Consider the following 20,922-nt stretch of genomic DNA (forward strand, 5'->3'; position numbering starts at 1 on the left):
AACGCGATGCCTTTGAAGAGGTGTGTTTTTTTCTTCACCTCCATAGTTACAACATGGAGTTTTATTATATTTAAAAACACATAAACAAACAAAAAAGCTTTTATTATTGACACTCTTTTCTTCTACGTGGACAAATTTGTCAGAAAAACCTGTTTAACATGTGACAGCTCTGCATGCTAGATCTGTAAAATGACAGCACACCATACAGATTTCAGCTGAACTGAAAGCTGGGTTGTCAGGAACAACACATAAAGGTCAACAGGAGGAGGGTTGTTTTGAGGTTGACTACCTTATTTCCCTCTTGTGAAAGGCCACAAACAGTGTAGAATATGAAAGAAGTTAAAAACATAGCAGACAAATGGGGAAACATAAGTGGCATGTATGCATGTGTAGATGTTCTAATACTGAATACTACTAACTGAAAGCTTCTTCCTCTGCAGCTTGAAGAGTCGAAAAAGGAAATGAAACTGATAAAACCTTGGATAGTGAGGAAGAGCTGCACAAAAACTAAAATGCAAAAAAAGTTAGGTGAACATTTTTATGTTTGTTTGATTGTTGTGATCCTGTCACCTCAAGGAAGTCTCACGCTCTCTCTCCCTGTCTCACCAACTTTTTGTCTTTTTCTCAAACTCCGGCAGTGAGTTGTGGTTCTTTGTATTGTTATCTTCGCTGTCATCTGTAACAATGAGAAACAGTGTGTGTTCAAGGGATGGGGGAGGAGCAGACATCAAGAACGACACAGGAAAAGAGGGAAAGAGCAGCCAGCTGTTGAGCATCAGAGAAAAGAAAAACGAGAGTGATTGAGTACAAAGAGAGAATCGTTAGAACGGGTTGGCTGACCTGGAGGATGCAAAGGGATTAAGAATCCCTGAAAGCCCAACTAGAAAACCTCAGAGTCCTTTTCGTGTGAAACTCACAAAAAAAGTTCTGGACTTTGGTTATAATTTAAAAATATATAGTCTGTCTACTGTTTTAGCTGTTTTATGTAGATGTACATGTTTAGTTGTCCTTGGAGTAATTATAAAAAACAAACTATATGCAGATCATTCCAGTTGTGTCGCTCAGCCGCTTAGCTGTGCATAACAATCTCTTTATTGTGACATATTTAAGCAATTATCGGTTGATTCGGTCAAACAAGGCAGGCTGGCAGAGAATCATCTAAATAAAAGTAACAAAAGTTTGAGACCGCACCCAGGCCACATGTTGTCATGCCTACCCAGTACACTTGGTCTGGGCATGTTGAGCACACATGTGAACCTCTAATGACGAACACATAATGACAACACTCTGGGAGTGCTGCCCCTTCTCCCATCTGAGTCTTTATCACTGGATGTAGCATTGATTGGCTCCATCTGATTTACACCTGGGAATCTCAGGCAAAGCAGCAAGGACTAATGCAATATTTCTTTTCTCATACTGTGAACTCTGTGTGACCCCCTTCTTTGTCAGTCTGCAGGAATGATCAAAAGAGAAGTAGCAAACGCTTATTGTATGCTTTAAACCCATGATTTTCTTCCTAACTCAAAATATGTGCTGACACCCAGCGTTGTTCATTTTTAAAAGGGTTAGTTCTACAGTTAGTTAATGCTATTCCTGTATGATTACTGTACATCCACTGTTTACTTCAACCATGCACTGTATATAAAGATAATGTTCTGTCTATATAATCACTGTTTTCAGCCAGCACTGCACTAACAGAATTTTGACTATGTTTAATCCAAAATCTGTTAAAACCAGACTATGATTTATAGACATTTTACATAAAAACATTACAATATATACAATGTATAACTTTGATAGGGCACAGAACTGTAAATAAAATAGGAGGTTCTAAACAAACAGAGCCATTCTAGTTGTTAAAAGCCACCACCGCTCACCCAATGACCAACTTGTACACATTATGAATGAAAAATTCAGCTTTAGTCTCAAAGCATAATGTTTCCACCTCCATGCTCGAGAGTATGATATTCTTTGGGATTTGGCATTTCTTTTCTTCAAACACATCAGGTCAAGTTGATGCCAAAAAAAAAGGATTTTGGAGAACCCCCTTTGGAGAACAAACCTGTGGAGAATAAGGCAATATTTATGAAACCCTCTACCGCAACAATGATTTGGAGCAGAGCAATTTACAGTTGTGTAAATAAATGCTTTCAGGTGCATCAGCTGTGGTTAACAGCAGGCTAGGAGCTAGAGGTACTGTTTTTCTCATGGACAATTGCAAAACGTAAATTAACACTTTTTGTTTAACACATGGTTAAAAAGTGATACGACTTCTCAGATATTCATTTTGGGAATATGGCTGATGTCTCAGTTTAGATAGAAATGGGCTACACTTCACCCTGATGAAAATAAATCATTCATTATTCAAGCATCATTTTGTATTTGCATTTTCTGCATATAAGATGGTTTAGAATGTAACTGCAATGTTATTTCCTGTATTCCCTCAAAATCTCAGTTAGCTGCTAGCTTTAAGCAAAAGAGTCCTGTATGAACACAGTTGGATTTTTTAAGTTTTGAATCTTCAGTTTCCTCTTCTTAGCTGATAGGAGTGGCACCAGGTGTGATCTTTTGCCACTGTAGCCCATCTGCTTCAAGGTGTGTTCAGAGATAATCTTCTGCATACCTTGATTGAAGCAAATGGTTATTTCAGCTACTGCTGCCTTCCTACCAGCTCAAGGCACTCTGGCCATTATGGGTCAGAGTAGAAGGCATTTTTAACCCAGAAAACTGCCACCCACTTGATATTTTCTGTTTTTCCACACCATTCTCTGAGGTGATTGTTGTAAAAATCCCAGCAGACCAACAAGTATGCCAACTAAACAGTTTTGTCTTCATCCTTTTCAAACACGACAAACATTTTGTTCATATTCACTGCAACATCTTAGTTATTCCAAACTTTAGATAAAACAGTTGAATAAATCACAAAACTATCAAATCAAATGTGCAGAGCTAACTGCTGTGGCAAACCCTTGTGCAACTGAAAGGATCTTCTATTTGGTTCAGATTTGAGTCATTTTACTTTTTTTAATCATTTTGAAGTTTGGACTGTTTTGTGAAGGTGCTGCTTCAGTTCAGTTGATGGTAAATGGACTGGGGCTTATACAGCGCTTTTCTACTCATCTGAGCATTCAAAGCGCTTTACGAAACTTGTGCATTCACCCATTCGCACAAGCACATCTTTCTAAGTGCTTCATAGCTAACATTCACATGGCTGCATCGGAGAGTAATTAGTATCTTGCCCAAGTAAACTAGGGGAAGCCAGGAATCGAACCACCAACCTTCCAATCAGTGGATGACCTGCTCTACCACCTGAGCTACAGTGGGTGGCTGTGGGTGGCTGTAGCTCAGGTTTTAGAGCAGGTTTTTTGATCTTTAAAAACTGAATGTGAAGACAATCACCAATGTCATTCATAAAGAAAATAATAGTTAGATGCAATAATGTACAAAATTGGCTCTATTGCTTATGTTTAAATCGGTTCTACTGTTGCTTATTTAGTAAGTAAGAGTTAATTCTTTAGAACCTGGGCGCCAAACATAAGGCCAAGCTGATTCTGGCCCCCATTTCCAAAGAAATCCCCCCCCCTCCCTTTCCAAAGTAATTAAGTAATAGATAAACAATAATAATTAAAACACAGGTAAGTTCCTGTTTTTTCACAGAAATTTTTATTTTTTACAATGAAAAAAATACATTTTCTGTTAATTATTGTGAATTACATCTGGGCATTTCTACAGCAGCATTTCTGCATCATACAGGAAAACTGAGATGTATTGTTGAAATCCCTTTCCTTATACTAAATGGGGTTAAATATGTAGTTAAACATCTTTAATCTGACAAAAAGTTTCACTGTTTCAAATCCCTAAAATGTCAAACTGCGAGGAATAGCTACCTGATATTTTATGATCTTCGTATTTCTTTTCTACTTGGATATACACCCATTTTGTTCGATAAAGACCAAAGATTTTACCAGGAGTGCACTTTAGCACCAGTGCAGTAGGTGGCAGCAAAGTTTGAGTTGAACTATTGAAAGAAACCCAAGGAATTGTGGGATGTGACATGAAGCACAATGGCGGTTAAACAACAGAACATTGACGGTCTTTCACTAAAATGTTTATTCTTATCACTTCTACTCCAAACTTGTCGAACCTTTGCCGAAGAGCTGCAGTGGGATGCGAATGGCTACGTTTTGTACTGCCCGTGCATGGGTAAATCATTCTTTGTAGCTACATGCGCTCATTCTGCCGGAGTAACACAGTTAGCGAGTTCAAAAGTTTTTCATGCCCATGTATGAGTTCACAGAGCCAGGAGCTGTCCCAGGGGGTGCTTGTTATTTCGGAGGTAGTGTTTTTACAGTGAAGCTGAGTAGAGAGGACCTTATAAAAATAAACGCTGAACTTGGAGAACATTTGAGCAGCTAAAATATATGTCTTTGTATGCTCAGACAGGAGGGGCGCTTTCAGCCCTTAGAGCGAATGAAATAAGAAATACTAATCATTCCTACTACTAATGAAGTAAGAAACTTACTTAAATCAAGGACATTGCAAAAATTAACAGAAGAGCTGTACGCAAAAACACAAGTTGGCATCTCCGTAAAATTTGTCAGCTGATTAAGCATGATCTGTTCTAAAATTAGTTTTCTACTACACGCTTCCCTTCCATTAATGCACTTACGAGACAACGATGCCGTGACCTGCTGTTGCTTACCAACAATAAGATTTAGTAAATTTAGAACAGATATTAAGAATGTAAAAGTGTGTGTATGTATATATACTCATAACAGCGGCTTACAGACATTTTCGTAGTTTTCCTAGCTTTTGGCCATCCATTGCAATGAAATGACTATAATGTAGTTATGTTTTCATGCCTCGTTAACTTGTTTAAACAACGAACTTCCTTGTAGTAAATGTATGTCACACATGCCATGTGAAGGAGCACAAAGTTTACACTGATAGATAAGTGCAACTTTATGCACATTATGCATGTTATTCAGGTCGCTTTGGAAACCAGGCTGACCACTTCCTAGGATCTCTGGCCTTTGCAAAGATGTTGAACCGAACCCTGGCAGTCCCTCCCTGGATAGTGTACCGCCATCACACACACCCCTACACCAATGTAAGTCCAGGCAGCAAGGTGAGAGCAAAGCTGTTGTTAAGTGTACTGTGTGGTGTACTTTTAGTATCCCTTTGGGAAGTATCAGAGGTACTGGTCACACGCTGTATATCAGAACAAATGACATAAAACTATTTTTCACACATGCACTGCAGCCCTAAGCTTTAGTAGCAGGTACTTGTCAAAAATATACATAAATAGCTAGAGCATATCTGTCTAACACAAATGTGATTTTGTTAAAGCTATTACACACCAAGTCTTAAGGTGGCTGTGTTGTTTTATTCCACTCTTATGTATTCTGTTCAGGTCCATGTTCCCTACAGCGAGTTCTTCGTGCTGGAGGCTTTGTCTGCCTACCACCGTGTGATCAGCTTGGAGGACTTCATGGAGAAGCTAGCCCCCAAATACTGGCCTTCAGGACAGAGGAATGCCTACTGCTTTGAGACGGCGGCCCATCGGAGTAAGGACAAGAAGTCCTGCCCAATGAAGGTGAATTAGAATCTAAAAGAAACCTTATCTGGCTTAATGTGATTAGCCACAGGTGAAATGCTGCCCTCTGGCGGTCCACGGACAGTCCACAGATTATATATTGTATATTGATCAGAAGCTCCTGTTTGAACATTCTAATATGGCCAGATTATCCCGATTTATTTTTTCAGGATGGGAACCCATTTGGGCCATTCTGGGACTATGCCGGTGTGGACTTTGACAAGTCTGTCTTATTTGGTGGGATTTCCTTCAGTGCCTATCACCAACCTCAGTGGATGAAGAAGTGAGTACATGTCAGTGCAGGTATACACAGAATTATTAAAGGTGACATAAAACATTAAAAAAACCTACCTCATTCACTATTCCACTGTTTCATGCTCTTGGGTTAGGTTTCCTCCCTTTGAGCACCCTGTCCTGGCCATGCCTGGGGCTCCAGCTCAGTTTCCAGTGATAGAAGAGCATGTGGGCCTGCAGCGCTATATAGTTTGGTCAGACAAGATGGTGAAGGAGGGAGAAGAGCACATTGCCACCTTGCTGACCAGGCCATATGTTGGCATCCATCTGAGGATTGGCATAGACTGGGTGAGATAAGCTTGACAAGCCTGGACACAGAGGGTTTTATTCACATGCTCTCTTATGTGCAGCCCCTCAGTCTGAAAAAGTGAGTTGTTTTAGCTCCTTTTCCTTCAGAGCCACAGATCTCTTAATTGGCTAGCACTTGCAAACAGAAGGTTGGGTGGGCTTCTGGGTGAATTCATGTGCTGCATCACAGACATACCTGTGATGGTCCAAGTGTCTCTGCACAGTCTGTTTTTCATGAGAGAGCTAAATTGGCCATAGGTATGAATGTCAGTGTGAATGGTTATCCGTTTCAGTCCCAATCTGGGTTTGTTCATAGCAGTAAATGAATATTCATTCAGTGCATCATTGAGGCTCAATTCAATTTTATTTATATAGCGCCAAATCACAACAACAGTCGCCTCAAGGCACTTTATATTGTACAGTAGATTCTACAATAATAGATACAGAGAAAAACCCAACAGTCACATGACCCCTATGAGCAAGGTCTTTGGTGACAGTGGGAAGGAAAAACTCCCTTTTAACAGGAAGAAACCTCCGGCAGAACCCGGCTCAGGGAGGGGCGGGGCCATCTTCTCTCACCCCAACCAGGGTGAGAGAAGGAAGGCAAGGCTCAGTGATGACTGACTAAAATCTACTGACAACCAATGTTCCCTCTAGTTGTTTAGGAAGGGGGGGAAGTTTTAGGAGTGACGGCGGCGTTTTGAGATGTGAGAGATTTGAGATGTTTAGCGCAAATCTTGTGTAGTTAGTGTGTAATGTAGTCAATAGTTTTGTTGTGTGTGTCAGAACAATGAGGTGTTACAGGAGTGATACATCTCCTGTTGTCAGGCCTGCAGGTATCAGGCTGTTGTTCTCCTTTATCTCATAGTGGACAGAAATTATTTTTTGGAATGGCACAAATAATTTGTGTGGCATCAAATTTGATGCAGAACAGCTGATTGTTCTGTAAATAGTTTGAAATGTTTATTTTAAAAAATGCCTTGGCTGCATTTTTAGGTAAACAGCTGCAAAAACCTTTGTTTGCATAACTCAGTTACTTTTTTGAAGAAGTAACTATATAATTAATTGCCCAACATTGGTCATTATATACTGTATTTTGCAGACAGAGAGTTACAGGACTCTGTCCCAGATGCCCAGTCTCCCAGACTCATACTCATAATACAAGTCAGAGCTTTATAAAAAAAAGAAAAGAAAAAAAGAAAGAAAGTGTGTTGTTTTCCAAATTGGAGTTCAAGTTATTTTTACTTAACATACTACACAGGTCACAAACAAAATTTTTTTTAATTTTCATTGTAAGTGGGCTAAAGCAGTTAATTAAAAGTAGTATAACATAAATGTAAATGCTGTAATTTGATTATTTTAATAAACCATGTAACTTGGATGGATTCGATACTGGCGTGAAAACAGTGCACACGTCTGCTGTTGGTCACAGTGGTCCAACGGGGTCTCAGGGAGTTTGTGTGTTCGCTCAGACACATCAAAAATTATAGGGAACATTGCTGACAACAGAGGAGGAGCAAGCCCATAAAAGAAAGTATGCGGAAATGAAACAAGGACACAAATGAGGTCGATAAATGAAATATTTGTATTCATTTTTTCCCCTTTGGCTCATTGTATCCATATATTGTGAGGGAACAGTCAAACCTTATAGTCTGTACAGTTTATATTCTAACTTTTTAATCTTTGTCTCCTTTTCTAGCAAAATGCCTGCAAACTGCTGAAGAATGGCGATGCAGGACCTCATTTCATGGCCTCCCCTCAGTGCGTCGGGTATAACCGTCAAAAAGCCCTGCCCCTCACTATGGCCATGTGTCTCCCTGACCTAACTGAGATTCGTGGGGCTGTCAAGCTGTGGGTAAAGAAGACCAACGCCCGTTCTGTCTACATCGCCACAGACTCTGAATCGCACAGTCAGGACATTGAAAAGCTCTTCAAAGGCAAGGTGGGTTCTTGTGTGGAGAATTCATAAGTCTGTCATAAGCTTGTTTTGGCATCTTTGTCCTTAATGCTAACTTGAGGGGCTGGGAGGTTTGTGAGAACTTAAGAACCTTTCAAACTCTTTACAGAGTCACTAAAAATAATCTGGCTGGCTGTGAGCCCAGAAGCTTCACCCACATGCCGTTTATGAGGGGCAGCCAGTTAGAAAATGCTGGTTTAAAGGGAGGAGCTAATTTCATACTCCATTTACCTTAGAAGTCAGATAGTCAGATCCCAGCTTCAGTATCTCACAGCTGATTACGTTCATGCCACCATCTTGAATTGTGAAGTCGGGGTTGGTGTGGCTGCTGAGGTGGTGTTCCAGTTGTTAATTCAGACTGGGGACTGGATATTCTGACTTCAAATGGAACGCATCATAAAGCTACTCATTTTTTTACATATGTAATCTATAGGACGATAAAATATTTGAAAGCTGCATGTGACCTTACTCCATTATACTTCAATTTTGTATTTTTCTTTTTTGTAGTAAAGACATTTCCACCATAAAGTGATACATAAAAGCTACAATTTTTGTACCTCTAAGAGGAGGAATTCCCTGCTTTAAGACCCGAAGATCTGGAGCGAGACCTGAAGGAAAGCCCGTCTAATTTGTGGTTTCCACTGTGACCTCTGCAGGTGAAAGTGGTGAGTCTTCAGCCAGACTTTGCCCAGATGGACTTGTACATCTTAGGCCAGTCTGACCACTTCATTGGCAACTGCGTTTCCTCCTTCTCTGCCTTTGTGAAGAGAGAGCGGGACGTCCGCAGCCTTCCCTCCTCCTTCTTCGGTATGGACAAGCCGGGGAAATCAAATGCCAAAGAAGAGCTCTGATTGTCAGGCGTTCGTCCTCTGAACACTGATTCTAATTACATGTCATGAGGAGGCGAGAGAGTGTTCAAATCTCACACAATGGTTCACAATGTGTCCAGTAAGATTATAAATTAAGGCTACACGCATGTCTACTTTCAGAATGGGTTATGTGTGTTAAAACATGGAGAGTGCTGCTATCAGGAAACACTATTTAAATAAACGCTATTATAATGCAAATACAGTTTTTTAGGGAGTAAAAAACTGTTAAATTAGCAGATGTTTTAACAGTGTTCATCAGTCAGCCACACATTCACTCTGAGCTGTTTGTGGTACACAAGTGGAACCTATACTGCAATGAGGAGGCATAAATGTATACTGTAAGGACTGTCTGAAATACCAGTTTTTAGGCTCTGCATCTATGGGATAATCAACAGAATGTTCAGGGTTTCAACCAACAGGGGTTGGCAGCTGAACATGGCTTAAAAGTATAAGCAGAACCCCCTCCCCATTTTTACATTTAGTCAGAAAAAAAGTTATTAGACAGCAAGCATCAAGTGATCTAATGTCTTTGTTCCCTTTCATGTTTGTGCATCAACCTTTTTTGGTTCCCCATACTGAAGCCAGTTTTCCTTTCCTGAGGAAAACACGCCACTTCCCTAACATTTCCTTTAGGTACTGCCTTCAACAAACTGTAAAAGAGTGAATGCACACTCAGCAGTGACGCTCTGCTGCTCTTTCCTTTCCTTCCTCTATAACTTCCATAACATGGAGATCACAGTAACTGAGCCTGCTGTATATACCAGTTCGAGAGAGGGGAAGAGGAGACATTACCTCTCAGTTTAAAGGTCTCAGGACCAAAATCCATATGTGAACACCTGCACTGAAAGTTGTAATTTTGTTGATGTTTAAGGGAATTTAGATGTGCATACATGTGACGATGTATGTTAAGCTGGTAAACGCAATGATTTTGAAGTCAAATGTTTTTCATGTCTTTTTTTTAATCAATAAAGTCATGCACACTTTTTTTCTGAAGGACCAGCAGCCTGTTTACTTCCCTCTGGAAGCTTAGCTTTGAATCAGTTTGTCAAATCAGTGAACAGGCTAAGCATGTGGGGCCTTTATAAGTATTTTTCATAATGTGAGCTTGGATATTTTTTTATTCACAGCTGAATAAAGTTACTTTTAAGTTGTACATTTTGTGTATTCTTCAGTGTAATATACTATGCTTTCACATAATTACAAAATATATCTTAACTATATCCTACTTGCACCATTAAGTTCAGTTTTAATTATATTGCACCAATTCACAAAAAGTCACATTGTGGTGTTTTAGGGTAATAATAGTATTAAGAAGAATCCTCAATAATCAGAAGATGCCCAATATACAAGCACTTGGTGACAGTAGGAAGGAAAAACTCAATTTTAACAGGAAGGAAATTCAAGCAGAACCAGGCTCAGAGAGGAAATCTACCACAATTGGCTGGTGACAGAGAGGAGAGCAGAGAGACACTGGGGGAGAAATGGCACACTATGGGATAGACAGAGTTTAATGATTACTATTAGTTAAATGGATAATATGTCAAACTCTGAACACTGATTTGCAAATTATGGAATTTTTAGTAAAGAGGTAGGAATAAGTAAGTGTAAACTTCATTCTACTCCTTTGAGTATAGACGTATGGATGTAGAGATATTCATGATAACTTCACGTCTTTGTGTGTTTGCAAAGTTTTTCTTTTTCTTGTTATTTTAGCTATATTTACATATTAGAAATAAACACTGTTTTATTCTACTCTAATAGTGGCATATAAACAGAGAGGGTGAATGAAGTGAATATGTTAAGCTAAAACAGCATAACCTTTTCTTGAAAATGAACAGTTTTTGCACAAATCTGAACTCAAATCTCTTCTTAAATCTAGTTTCTTTCAGTTTGGCTTTTTTTTTTAGTTCTTTTGTTTTTTTCCCGCAGTTTCCAAGAAGAGCACTCGGAAAGGCTGCTCCGTTTGTGCCACAAGTTCATTCAAGATTCTTTATTTGTCACATGCATAGTTTTACTAGAGTTTACTAGACTTTAGAGTACGACGTGCACTGAAACGGTCCTCTACTACTGTGCATAAACAGGATATTATATACAGTAAATAGTTAATTATAAACATTAAGTATATTAAATAAAACAATCTGGAAATTTTACATTTAAAGTCTGAAAATGTACATTGTGCCAGTGGAATGTTAAAGTGTCTCGTGCATACATTACAACGTTCACGTTCCATGCAGTAACGCCAACACTTGGACTCCGCCCCCGGGCCTCGTGCTCAGTTTGAGTGTTCTTGAGTTAAAAGTGGCAAGTATGGCACGGATGTAAACAAGGTCACGGCCTTGACCCTTACAAAGCGGGACTTCCTGTAGTATAAAAGTGAGCTTTGCTTTCTTGCACTTGATCTGAGAGATCGGGTGCAGGTAGGTAACTGATTTGCTTTTTAAAGCCACCATTAAATTCGCCATTTTGTGGTGCGCGTGCCCTGTATTCCTCCCTCGTTTCTTCTTGTCTGCCAGTTAGAGTTAGCTGGCATGCTAGCAATGGATAGCATGCCAGCTAATATTCAAGTGTTTGTGTAGACTGTTTTTTCTTTGAAGGTCCTACCCAATCAAACATAGCAAAACAATAGAAGTATTTTGCTAGGTGATGTCTGGCTATTTCATTGCTCTTTATGTAATTAGGATTTGGCACTACCTTCCAGCTGACTTCTCCCAAAAATTAGTTAATAGCTAGGTTTCATTTGACGTAGACGTGACGTCGACGTAAAGCGCGAAATTTGACTGGCGGTCGGAAGTGAAAAAGATAAGCGCAAAATCACAGACAGACAGTACGCAAAATGCCTATGTCCTGTTGTGTTTACGGATGCTCCAGTAGGTCGACCAGAGAAACTGATAAACGGTATTTTAGGGTACCAAAAATAGCCCAACGAAGAGGAGAAAAATGGAAAATTCTAACCGAAAAACGTAGGAAAAAATGGATTTTAAATTTACGTTTACAGTCGGGAGGAGCAGAGTCTGCCAATGCCCGTGTCTGCAGCGACCACTTCGTCAGAGGTAATGTTATGTTTGCAAACGAACTTATTAGCATTAGGTAGTCGTTAAATTCTCGTTTACTTAGTGCTTTTAAGTTAGTAGTCTAATATTGACTTGATTGGGACTATAGGCTGCCCAAGTGCTTTGGATGACGAAGAGTCGGAGGACTGGGCTCCGACGGTCAATCTCGGCTACGAACGAAAACCCAGATCGGAATCAGTTCTCAAACGAGAGAAAAGAATGAAGCTTAAGGCAGAACAGCATCGATGTGCAGAGGCGATTTTGGATATGCAACAGACGGCTGAGAGCCCGGATTTGAGCCTAGTGACAGTGGAGAACAGGCTACTAACCCTGCCATACAATTGCAATGAGCTGCAATCACTTCTCCATCCTCCTTTGCAATTACCCAAGTCTTCAGAGGTGTCTCGTTAGACCGCTGAGAATGGTTTACCTTGAAACAAACAACTGTCACTCTAACGAAGTCCTAAGGATGTGGCATGTTTGTTGACGTTAAAGCCGCTACCGCTAACTGTTAGCGTGTTTAAGATAAAGCAATATAAGAACAAACACTCACCCTTGCAAACACCAAATTGTATCCATCACGGAGACGTTTTGTTCCAAGGTTGTGGACCCACCCGCTGACAAAAAAATTGTACGCCTCCAGACTCTTGAAAGCTTTCATTTGCTGCCTAGTGTAGTAAGAAGTCTGGAGGACCAAGTAGTTGGTGATATCCACAGCCTCGATAGTAGGCAAATCCTTTACTTCTGTGGTGTATTCGGACATTTTCAAAGAATACGGATCACGTCCGATATATTTTTTAACTATCTGTTTATATCTCTCCCGAGAAACGGGGTCTAAAGTTGCACAATAGCTGCTCTCCTGACTCTCCACAGTGTCCTCCATGTTTACTTCCGCCCTCCACTCAAAAATCGCGCTGCCTCCGCACGTCATCAGAACCACGTGACCGCAACCCAACTATTGTTTTCTACATTGTTTGTTGGGGGCCAACGTCATTTGTACTGGTACTGGAGGCAGTTAAGAGCTAGTCTTCTCCTGAACTATGTGTGTTTGAACTGAAGGGAGGGGGATAAAAGAAGCTAGAACAAGAAACAAAGCTATTGGAAAGTGCTCTCCAGAACGTCTCACTTTTCAAGTTGTTGGGGCATCTCCTTCTCTGTAACCTGTCAAGCTCCTGCATCCATAAAACAGACATGGAAGTAACAAGTGGCCCAGTAGTGCTGTGAAAGCAAGTTTGTGTTTTGATATCGACATCTTTGATATTGCATGTCTGAGGAAATTTGAGTGTTGCTCACCTGGTTCAAGAGCAGCAGAAGGGAAGGAGTTTGAGAGAAACTGTTTACTGAAACATATCTTCTGACAGTAGCGCCGACATAAATGGGATGATGGCCTCCTCATCATGTGCCAAGAAAAATAACAGAAAAAGTGCCATCAGAGAGCGCACATGTCTGACCAACTACATGGGATTCCTTAACCACGTGAGAAAACAGGTGGGTGTTTAAGAATACAAAAGCCTGTAGACTAATCCTGCCAAAAGGCACGACTGTGGTTGTTCCCGTCTTGGTTCTTGTGCTTTGTAGTACAAAGCAAGGTTGACGGGTTAGCGACGCATACTGATGTTATTTTACTGATGAATTTCCTGTGTCACAAAAGTAACACAGGAAACTCTGATTTACCCGACTAAATAATTGGCGTCGCTACATTGGTAATCTCTGACTGAGGCTTTAGGTCAAACACAAGGAAAGTTTGACAAAGTTGAACTTGCTATCTAGTACACCTTTTTGATGACTGATTTTCTCCAGGGCAGCCTCTGTGATGTGACCCTTGTGGTTCAGGGAAAACGCCTTGCAGCACACAGAGCAGTGCTAGCTGCAGCCAGCCATGTCTTCAGACTTATGTTCACCAGTAAGGATAACACAAAACTACACAAAAGAACACACATTAATACTCTGCCTTGAGGCCTTACTACAAAACTGTCTCCAGAGAAACATCAGAGGAGCATCCCTCAGGTTGAGTAAAATAGAAAAAGAACCATGTGAGCCAAAATGTAAATATCTTGTAAAGACTAAAATTAAGTAACTGTGTGAGTTGAAACATAATGGTAAATCGACTCTGGTTTTGCTTGCCTTCCTTTTAATTCACAATATACATTTCATTTAACAAAATGGACTGCATTTGGCTTCAAACACAAAAGCTCAATGGTTTATTTCAACAAAGATGGCTAATTTCTGAAACGCGTATGGCTGTTGATGTAGTTCTGTTAATTGTTGTTAATTGTTTTATTTGTTTGTTTGATTTTCTTTTCACTTTCAGCCAGAATGAAGGAGTCTGTGTCTCCTGAGGTGGAGCTCAGGAGTGTTGAGCCTGAGATTCTTGAGCTGTTGCTTGAATATATTTATACCTCACAGTAAGTGTGTTTAAAACAGGGCTATACTGTGAAGCAAGTTGAACCCAATAAGGCTTTGTTTGTGTTAACTGGCTTGACAAAGCTTAAAACTACAGTCAGTGGTAATGGGTATCACAATAGTGGTTAGCAGTTTTTGTTTTGTTTTGTTTTGTTTTTTTCTTTTAAGCCAGCTTTCTGCTTCAGACTCTGTGTGCACTCACATAAAATGGGATTTTGACGTGTCACAAGTCTTATTCTGCACAGAATAATCCCTACACCGCGTTCCAAATTATTATGAAAATTGTATTTGGTGTCATAAAGATTAGATATGATGTTTTTCAATTAAATGCATGGATGGCACTGTGTCTCAGTGCTCTTTGGATCACTAAAATCAATCTCTGACACCTGTGACTATTAGTTTACCAGGTGAGCCTAATTAGAGGGGAAAAACTACTAAAGAGTATGTTCCACATTATTAAGCAGACCACCATTTTCAAGCTATATGGGAAAGAAAAAGGATCTCTCTTCTGCTGAAAAGTGTGAAATAGTGCAATGCTTGGCCATGGAATGAAAACCTTAGATATTTCACAAGAACTTAAGTGTGATCATTTTTCTGTGGCTGAGTCACAGCACACACAGGTTCATGCAGATAAAGGCATAAGGAAGGTTTCTGCCAGACAAATGCACTGGATTAAGAGCAAGCCTTTTTTTTTTTAAAATTTTTAAATTTATTTATTTTTTTATAAATGCTTGGCTCTAAACAAAAGAATAGGAGAGAACATGGCATTTTTATTCACTTTTAAACCAGAAAGCCTTAACATAACTAGTGCATTAACCTTACTTTGCAGTACACTCATCATATGGCAATAAAAGATTGTTTTCTTTTTTCATACTTTGTGTTTTGCCGTGTCCCAGAATCACAGTGGACAGTACTAATGCAGAGTCATTGCTGAATGTGGCCAACCAGTACCAGATTGAACCAGTGAAGATGATGTGTGCGAAGTTCATTTTTGGACAGATTGATGCAACAAACTGCCTGGGTAACAACAGAAACACAGACCTGCCATTGTGGATTTCTTTGAGTGATTCCTGTTCTGTGCTTTTGCAGGCATTTCAGTATTCTCAGACCGCATGAACTGTCCAGAGCTGAAGGCAGCAGCAGAGGAGTTTTCCTATCTCCACTTTACTGATGTCTGCAGACTGGATGAATTTCTAAATCTGGACATTGCACAGCTCGCGCAACTACTGCACCAGGACAAACTCACTGTCTACTGTGAGACACAGGTACCACAGTGTCGACTAAAATTTTATATTTAAAACAAAAAAATGTAGCCAACTGAAATCAAACTAGACCTGAAATTTAACTAAAGCAAGTTTAAAAACAAAAACACTGTAGAAAGCCTTTGTTCCCACATGTTGCTCCATTCAGGTTTATGATGCTGCAGTGCGCTGGCTAAAGTATAACATCCCAAGTAGACAACAGCATATTGTGGATGTTTTGAGGTGCATTCGCCTACCTCTGGTCCCCAAAACCTTCCTGTCAGAAACTGTAAAGACTGAGCCGCTCTTCCAGGACAACCCACACTGTTTACAGATGATCACCCGTGAGTAGCAAAATGGAGAGCTTGCACTCAAATTCAAGTTTAAGACATTCATGCAAGAACAGTGGCGTAACCAACATTCCCAATGAAATGATCTGCATCATTCAATGGAAGCAAAAAGTTTAAACTGATGAATTTCAGTAAAACCTGTTATACATGTTCAACATAATATTGTGGCTAATTGAATTCCAGGGTTTTGCTGGAATATTTTCTGGGTTTTGTGTGTATGTATATGTTGTTGCTCTAAATGGCCAGTATTGGTAATTTGGCTCGTCACGTGACACAGGCAAAGTTCAAATAGTTGCGATATTGCTTTCCACTGTGTAGATGGATCTATTCATTCACAAAAAAACCCTCATTGCTTTTTGCCTTAGGTGCAATGTGGGACCTTGGAGAGCTCAGCCAACCACGTCGCAAGAAGTACGACAACTGCATTGGTCTGTTTAATGGTAACCGCTGCTACTACTTTGACCCCAAGGTAACAACAAATATTTACCAATTCTAGCCACAGGGGCATCACTTCAGACTGTGTAATATCGTTTGGGTATGTGCTTTTTTAGCAGTTGCTTGATGCTTATTTACATTGCCACCTTAGGTAAATGTAGAGGAATCCCACTGATTACATATGAGCTACCTTTAACCTACTATAAGGAGGAAAAACTCTCAAAGTGACTTCCAGCTCAAGGCAGGCCAGCCATTTTTGGTGGAAGGTTAAGGGGAAATAAGATTGAGAAGATGAGCACGAAGCAACAAACAGTAAATGAGGCTAAATAGTGGTGCACATTAGTAGAATAACGATTTGGTTAATCTTCGGTGTTTGTTTGTTTTGTTGTTTTCTTTCAATAGTTCCATACAATAGCAGGTCTGTTCTAATCATTACACAAGTGTTGGTATTGCTTTCCATTCAGGATTACAGCTGGATGAGCATCAACTGCAAACTGTCAAAACGCCAGAATAGGGTGGGCTCCATTTTAGGTGGCTCACACAGCTTTCACATCAAACACACAGACTTCTACAACATTCTGAGGAATAGATGCTCCAGGCCAGGGCCACCAACACCTCGTGAGAACATGTCTGCTTGTGTTTTTGAGGGCAAGATCTTCACATCTGGAGGATCAGAAGCGGGTATGCATGGTGATATGTGTATCTCTTGAAGAGACTGTGGGCAGTGAATTGCTATAGTTTTGCTATGAATGTAGTATAACTTGTTATCAGTGGGGAAAGTTTCTAGCCATGTCTGCAAGCATATGTTTCTGATATTATGTATTGTTTTTGCAGGTGGATCAGCTGTGGACCTCTTTGAAAGTTATGACACAATGACAGAGTCATGGCAGGTCAACACCAGCATGCTAGTGTCCCGCTGCAGTCATGCCTCAGTGGAGGCCAATGGGCTCATTTATGTTTGTGGAGGACTGACTGGCAACAGTGTTTCTGGTAGAGTCCTCAGGAACTGTGAGGTCTATGACCCCAGCACACAACAGTGAGTCACTACAGCTCTGTATGCTGCTTTTTTTTTTTTTTTTTTTTTTTTTGGTCTGTGTATGTTTGCAATGTTTGGGACTTTGTGCTTTAAAGGAGGTGTATGAATCAATGGGCATCAGGAGGCTAGCAAAGTTAAAGCTAAATGTATACCACTTTATTGCATGACTGACCAGTGTCACTGGCGATTGTGCATGGTGTTCCTGCATTACGCTGGAATTTTGATGAATTAGATAAAAGAAAAGTGGCAGCTGAAGTATTAGGCTACGTTCACACTGCAGGTCTTAATGCTCAATTCCAATTTTTTTTTTTTGATCAAATCCGTTTTTGTTTATTTTGTTTTTTGTCTGCTCGTTCACACTACAAATAAAATGCGACAGCAAACGCGCTCTAGTGTGAACGCTCAAAGCGGCCGCATGCGCAAAAGAAGACGTCACACACAACGCACTCTGTTTAGACCCAGAGCAAACTATATTGTTTGACTGATGGCCCTTAATATAAAGACTTCGGACTTCATGTTTCCCAATTTTTGCTTTAAGTTATTTTGTTATTTACATAATAATGTAAATAACCTAATAATGATCCTTATTGCTGTTTAAGAGAGGAGCGGTGCTTCAAAGGATAGTTGCAGATTTCTGTCAGAATCTGCAGGTTATACAGTACAAATAAAATGTTAACGTTTCTCCAACGTTGTCTTCCCAGCAGTTTTAGTCTGATATTATGTATTGTTTTTGCAGGTGGGTCAGCTGTGGACCTCTTTGAAAGTTATGACACAGTTCCCAGCTTTCGCCTGCAGTGTGAACGTAGCTTTAATCTTGCATAAGTAAGCACAAAAGTTACTGTTGTTGTACTGGCCACAGTGGACGCCAGTGTAAAAATACATGGTTTCCAGGTTTCTCCCAGTGCACAGTGGATCTTATAGCCACCCCGGCAGGTGGTCAACAAGGACACCAAAACTTGTGAAAACATGGGATTTCAAAATAATACCATAATGCATCTTCTAAAAATCTCGACCAAATTCGAAGTCAGAAGTAAAGTTTTCTGAACTTTTAGTTTAATTCTATTTATATAATAAAATTATATAATTGATACATTATCAAGATTGTTAATAAGCTCATCCATAGATTGTATGGCTACATGGCCAATACCTTCTCATTAGTCCTAAGTAATGCTAATAAAATACTAGGAGCAGGATGGTTGGTTGGTACAAACTCTGTCAAGTTAAAGTTTTATTTTATATAACACCAAATCACAACAGTCACTTCAAGGTGCTTTATATAGTAAAGATCCTACCATAGTGGAGAGAGTTGGTGTTGGTGGCAAGGGAAAAACTCCTGTTAACCAGATAGAACCCTCTGGTTGAACCAGGCTCAGGATGGGGCAGCTATCAGCTGTGACTTTTTGGGGTGAGCAAGGGAAACGACAAAATGAACACTATGGAAGAGAACTGTAATATTTCAAACTCTTTAGCCAGGCTCCTCCGCCATTGCAGTGTTTGAAAAGTATTTTTATATTATTAATAATATTTTTATAATAAAGTATTGAAAAGAGTAATATTACAACTAGTTAGCTTCCACCATTATTGGAAACTGGAATTGGCTGGGAGGTGCTATGAATTCTGGGATAGGTTGGGCCACGAAGTCCAGGGAAATGAAGGACTCATTTGGAGCAGCCTTCATTGCCTGGCTGTGACATAAACGGCCTTCAAATGCGGCCTCCGAAGCATGCAGCCCCTTAATTGGGGCATAGCATAAGTAACCATTGGTGGTTTTCAAGGCTTCATGTCAAAGCAGAGAAACTGATTATAGAATAGTTTTTGTACGTGGGTGTAAACCAGTCTATTTCTGCTTTGAAGCTGCACATTTTAACAATGGAATTTGGAGATTAATTTTGAACCAGATTTCAATGACAATTCCGGGAACTTTAGGGTTTTTGACACTTTGCTTTGGACATCGGTTTTCGGCACCAAGGTTGTCATTATCAAACATTTGAAAATCTTGCTGAATAAATTCCCTTAAAAGCTTATTCAGAGGGTCATAAAACTCTCAAGAATACGCATTAGATTTTTTTTTTCTCCTCTACACTATATTTATTTTCTGCTACAACCTTCCAGGTGGAGAAAATTGCATGAAATGAGGGTTGCCAGGAAGAACCATGGGCTAGTGGTTATCGACAACAAGATCTATGCTGTTGGAGGCGAAGGGTCAACTGGTAAAGAAAATGGTGTTAAGGAATCAAAGTACTACTGTAGTTTATCACGATGGCCATAGCTAGTAGGTCTGTATAATGCATGTTTGTGTGTGTGTGGGGTTTTTTTTTTTTTTTTGGGGGGGGGGGGGGATTCCCTGTTTTCCAGGTGGCCTTGACTCAGTAGAATACTATGATATTACCACTAACAAGTGGCATGCTGCCTCAAGGATGCCATGGAGAAGTCTCTCAGTGAAATGTGTGCCTGTCGGTGACGTCATTTTTGTGCTGGCAGGCAGGGGACTAGGGGCACAGTGCCTCACAAATGTCCTAGAATACCACACAAAAACCAATAGGTTGGTACATCAACTAAATACTGTTGACATAAACTATATGAATAACTAAATATAAAAATGGACAGCACTTTATTTTTCAGAATGTCTAAACATCTCATGAATATGAATTTAAATGTATGTCAGTCAGTCAAACCATTTTGGTTACACTTCTTTAACAAAATGATACATTCTTGTTAGAAATCAACATAAGTGATTGGGCAGTTGGGTTGTAAAAAGTAGTGCCTAATATGACTTACCTTATTATTTTATGATGCTTTAGCCACTGCTGATATTTGTAAAAGAAGCATCATTACTATAAAGTCTGAGCAGTAAACACTCAATCTATTTGCTCAACTTCTTACTGAAACATTTCTTTTGTGTTCAGGTGGGTAACATCCAAAGCTCAAGCTTTTTTCTCCACCAGCTGCATTATCTGCACGGTTGGTCCATGAGAGTTCATTGAAGGCAGCCGCAAAATGTTTTTATTTGCCTCATCCTCATAGGACAAGATACACATTTGATTGTTATGATGCTTGTTTGAGACCCCTAGGATTCCTGTAGTGGAATAGTAAACTGATTTGCACAAGGACCTACTACTGAAAGGGTTACTCATCACAATATTTAATGTGCATGTTTACAGAATGGTTATGTTCTTTTAACTTTGTTTAGCAGTAAAAATTCTCTTGCTTGTAAATGTTTGGCAGATATGTGCTGTTTTTATCGATTCATGACTAACTTAATAAAAGTGCTTTGCTAATGATTTGAAATGTTCTTGTAGGAGTCTTTCCCCCCCCCTTGCTTTGCGTAAGTTCCTTTCGTGTGTGTGTGTGTGTGTGTGTGTGATTATTAAACAGTCGCACATAAATAAGTGACGTCATATTC

The 20,922-nt window shown here is 39.8% G+C and overlaps 2 protein-coding genes across 5 annotated transcripts; both read left to right on the top strand.

Annotated features, from left to right (window-relative positions):
• The first annotated feature begins 4,016 nt into the window (after nucleotides 1–4,016).
• On the top strand, nucleotides 4,017–10,157 carry pofut1 (protein O-fucosyltransferase 1). Of its 2 annotated transcripts, none has more exons than XM_080898768.1 (7): nucleotides 4,017–4,203; nucleotides 4,989–5,110; nucleotides 5,414–5,596; nucleotides 5,767–5,879; nucleotides 5,986–6,178; nucleotides 7,878–8,120; nucleotides 8,643–8,775. In XM_080898768.1, the coding sequence occupies exons 1-7, from the start codon at nucleotides 4,065–4,067 to the stop codon at nucleotides 8,643–8,645; spliced, it is 996 nt and encodes a 331-aa protein (XP_080754894.1). In that variant the 5' UTR covers nucleotides 4,017–4,064; the 3' UTR covers nucleotides 8,646–8,775. The 2 variants fall into 2 exon arrangements, with proteins under 2 accessions (XP_080754894.1, XP_080754893.1); XM_080898767.1 differs by lacking the exon at nucleotides 8,643–8,775 and adding an exon at nucleotides 8,792–10,157 and having other exon boundaries at nucleotides 4,018–4,203.
• A 125-nt stretch (nucleotides 10,158–10,282) lies between these two features.
• On the top strand, nucleotides 10,283–20,823 carry LOC308407225 (kelch-like protein 7). Of its 3 annotated transcripts, none has more exons than XM_080898764.1 (13): nucleotides 10,283–12,054; nucleotides 13,416–13,542; nucleotides 13,855–13,957; nucleotides 14,366–14,459; nucleotides 15,354–15,478; nucleotides 15,547–15,722; nucleotides 15,868–16,042; nucleotides 16,414–16,517; nucleotides 16,948–17,164; nucleotides 17,318–17,519; nucleotides 19,632–19,729; nucleotides 19,875–20,061; nucleotides 20,426–20,823. In XM_080898764.1, the coding sequence occupies exons 1-13, from the start codon at nucleotides 11,975–11,977 to the stop codon at nucleotides 20,490–20,492; spliced, it is 1,755 nt and encodes a 584-aa protein (XP_080754890.1). In that variant the 5' UTR covers nucleotides 10,283–11,974; the 3' UTR covers nucleotides 20,493–20,823. The 3 variants fall into 3 exon arrangements, with proteins under 3 accessions (XP_080754890.1, XP_080754891.1, XP_080754892.1); XM_080898765.1 differs by having other exon boundaries at nucleotides 13,419–13,542; XM_080898766.1 differs by lacking the exon at nucleotides 10,283–12,054 and having other exon boundaries at nucleotides 13,425–13,542; nucleotides 13,860–13,957.
• Nucleotides 20,824–20,922: the final 99 nt, after the last annotated feature.

The sequence above is a fragment of the Rhamphochromis sp. 'chilingali' genome (assembly GCF_963969265.1).
Source record: "Rhamphochromis sp. 'chilingali' genome assembly, chromosome: 12".
NCBI classification, from domain to species: Eukaryota; Metazoa; Chordata; class Actinopteri; order Cichliformes; family Cichlidae; genus Rhamphochromis; species Rhamphochromis sp. 'chilingali'.

Excerpts from the sequence above, each read along its gene's own strand:
- LOC308407225 (XM_080898764.1), top strand. The coding sequence starts at position 11,975 with ATGGATTTTAAATTTACGTTTACAGTCGGGAGGAGCAGAGTCTGCCAA. Across the intron at positions 16,043-16,413 it reads CTGTTTACAGATGATCACCC|GTGCAATGTGGGACCTTGGA; the intron begins GTGAGTAGCAAA and ends TTTTTGCCTTAG. Across the intron at positions 17,165-17,317 it reads ATCTGGAGGATCAGAAGCGG|GTGGATCAGCTGTGGACCTC; the intron begins GTATGCATGGTG and ends TTGTTTTTGCAG.
- pofut1 (XM_080898767.1), top strand. The coding sequence starts at position 4,065 with ATGGCGGTTAAACAACAGAACATTGACGGTCTTTCACTAAAATGTTTA. Across the intron at positions 6,179-7,877 it reads TGAGGATTGGCATAGACTGG|CAAAATGCCTGCAAACTGCT; the intron begins GTGAGATAAGCT and ends CTCCTTTTCTAG. Across the intron at positions 8,121-8,791 it reads AAAAGCTCTTCAAAGGCAAG|GTGAAAGTGGTGAGTCTTCA; the intron begins GTGGGTTCTTGT and ends TGACCTCTGCAG.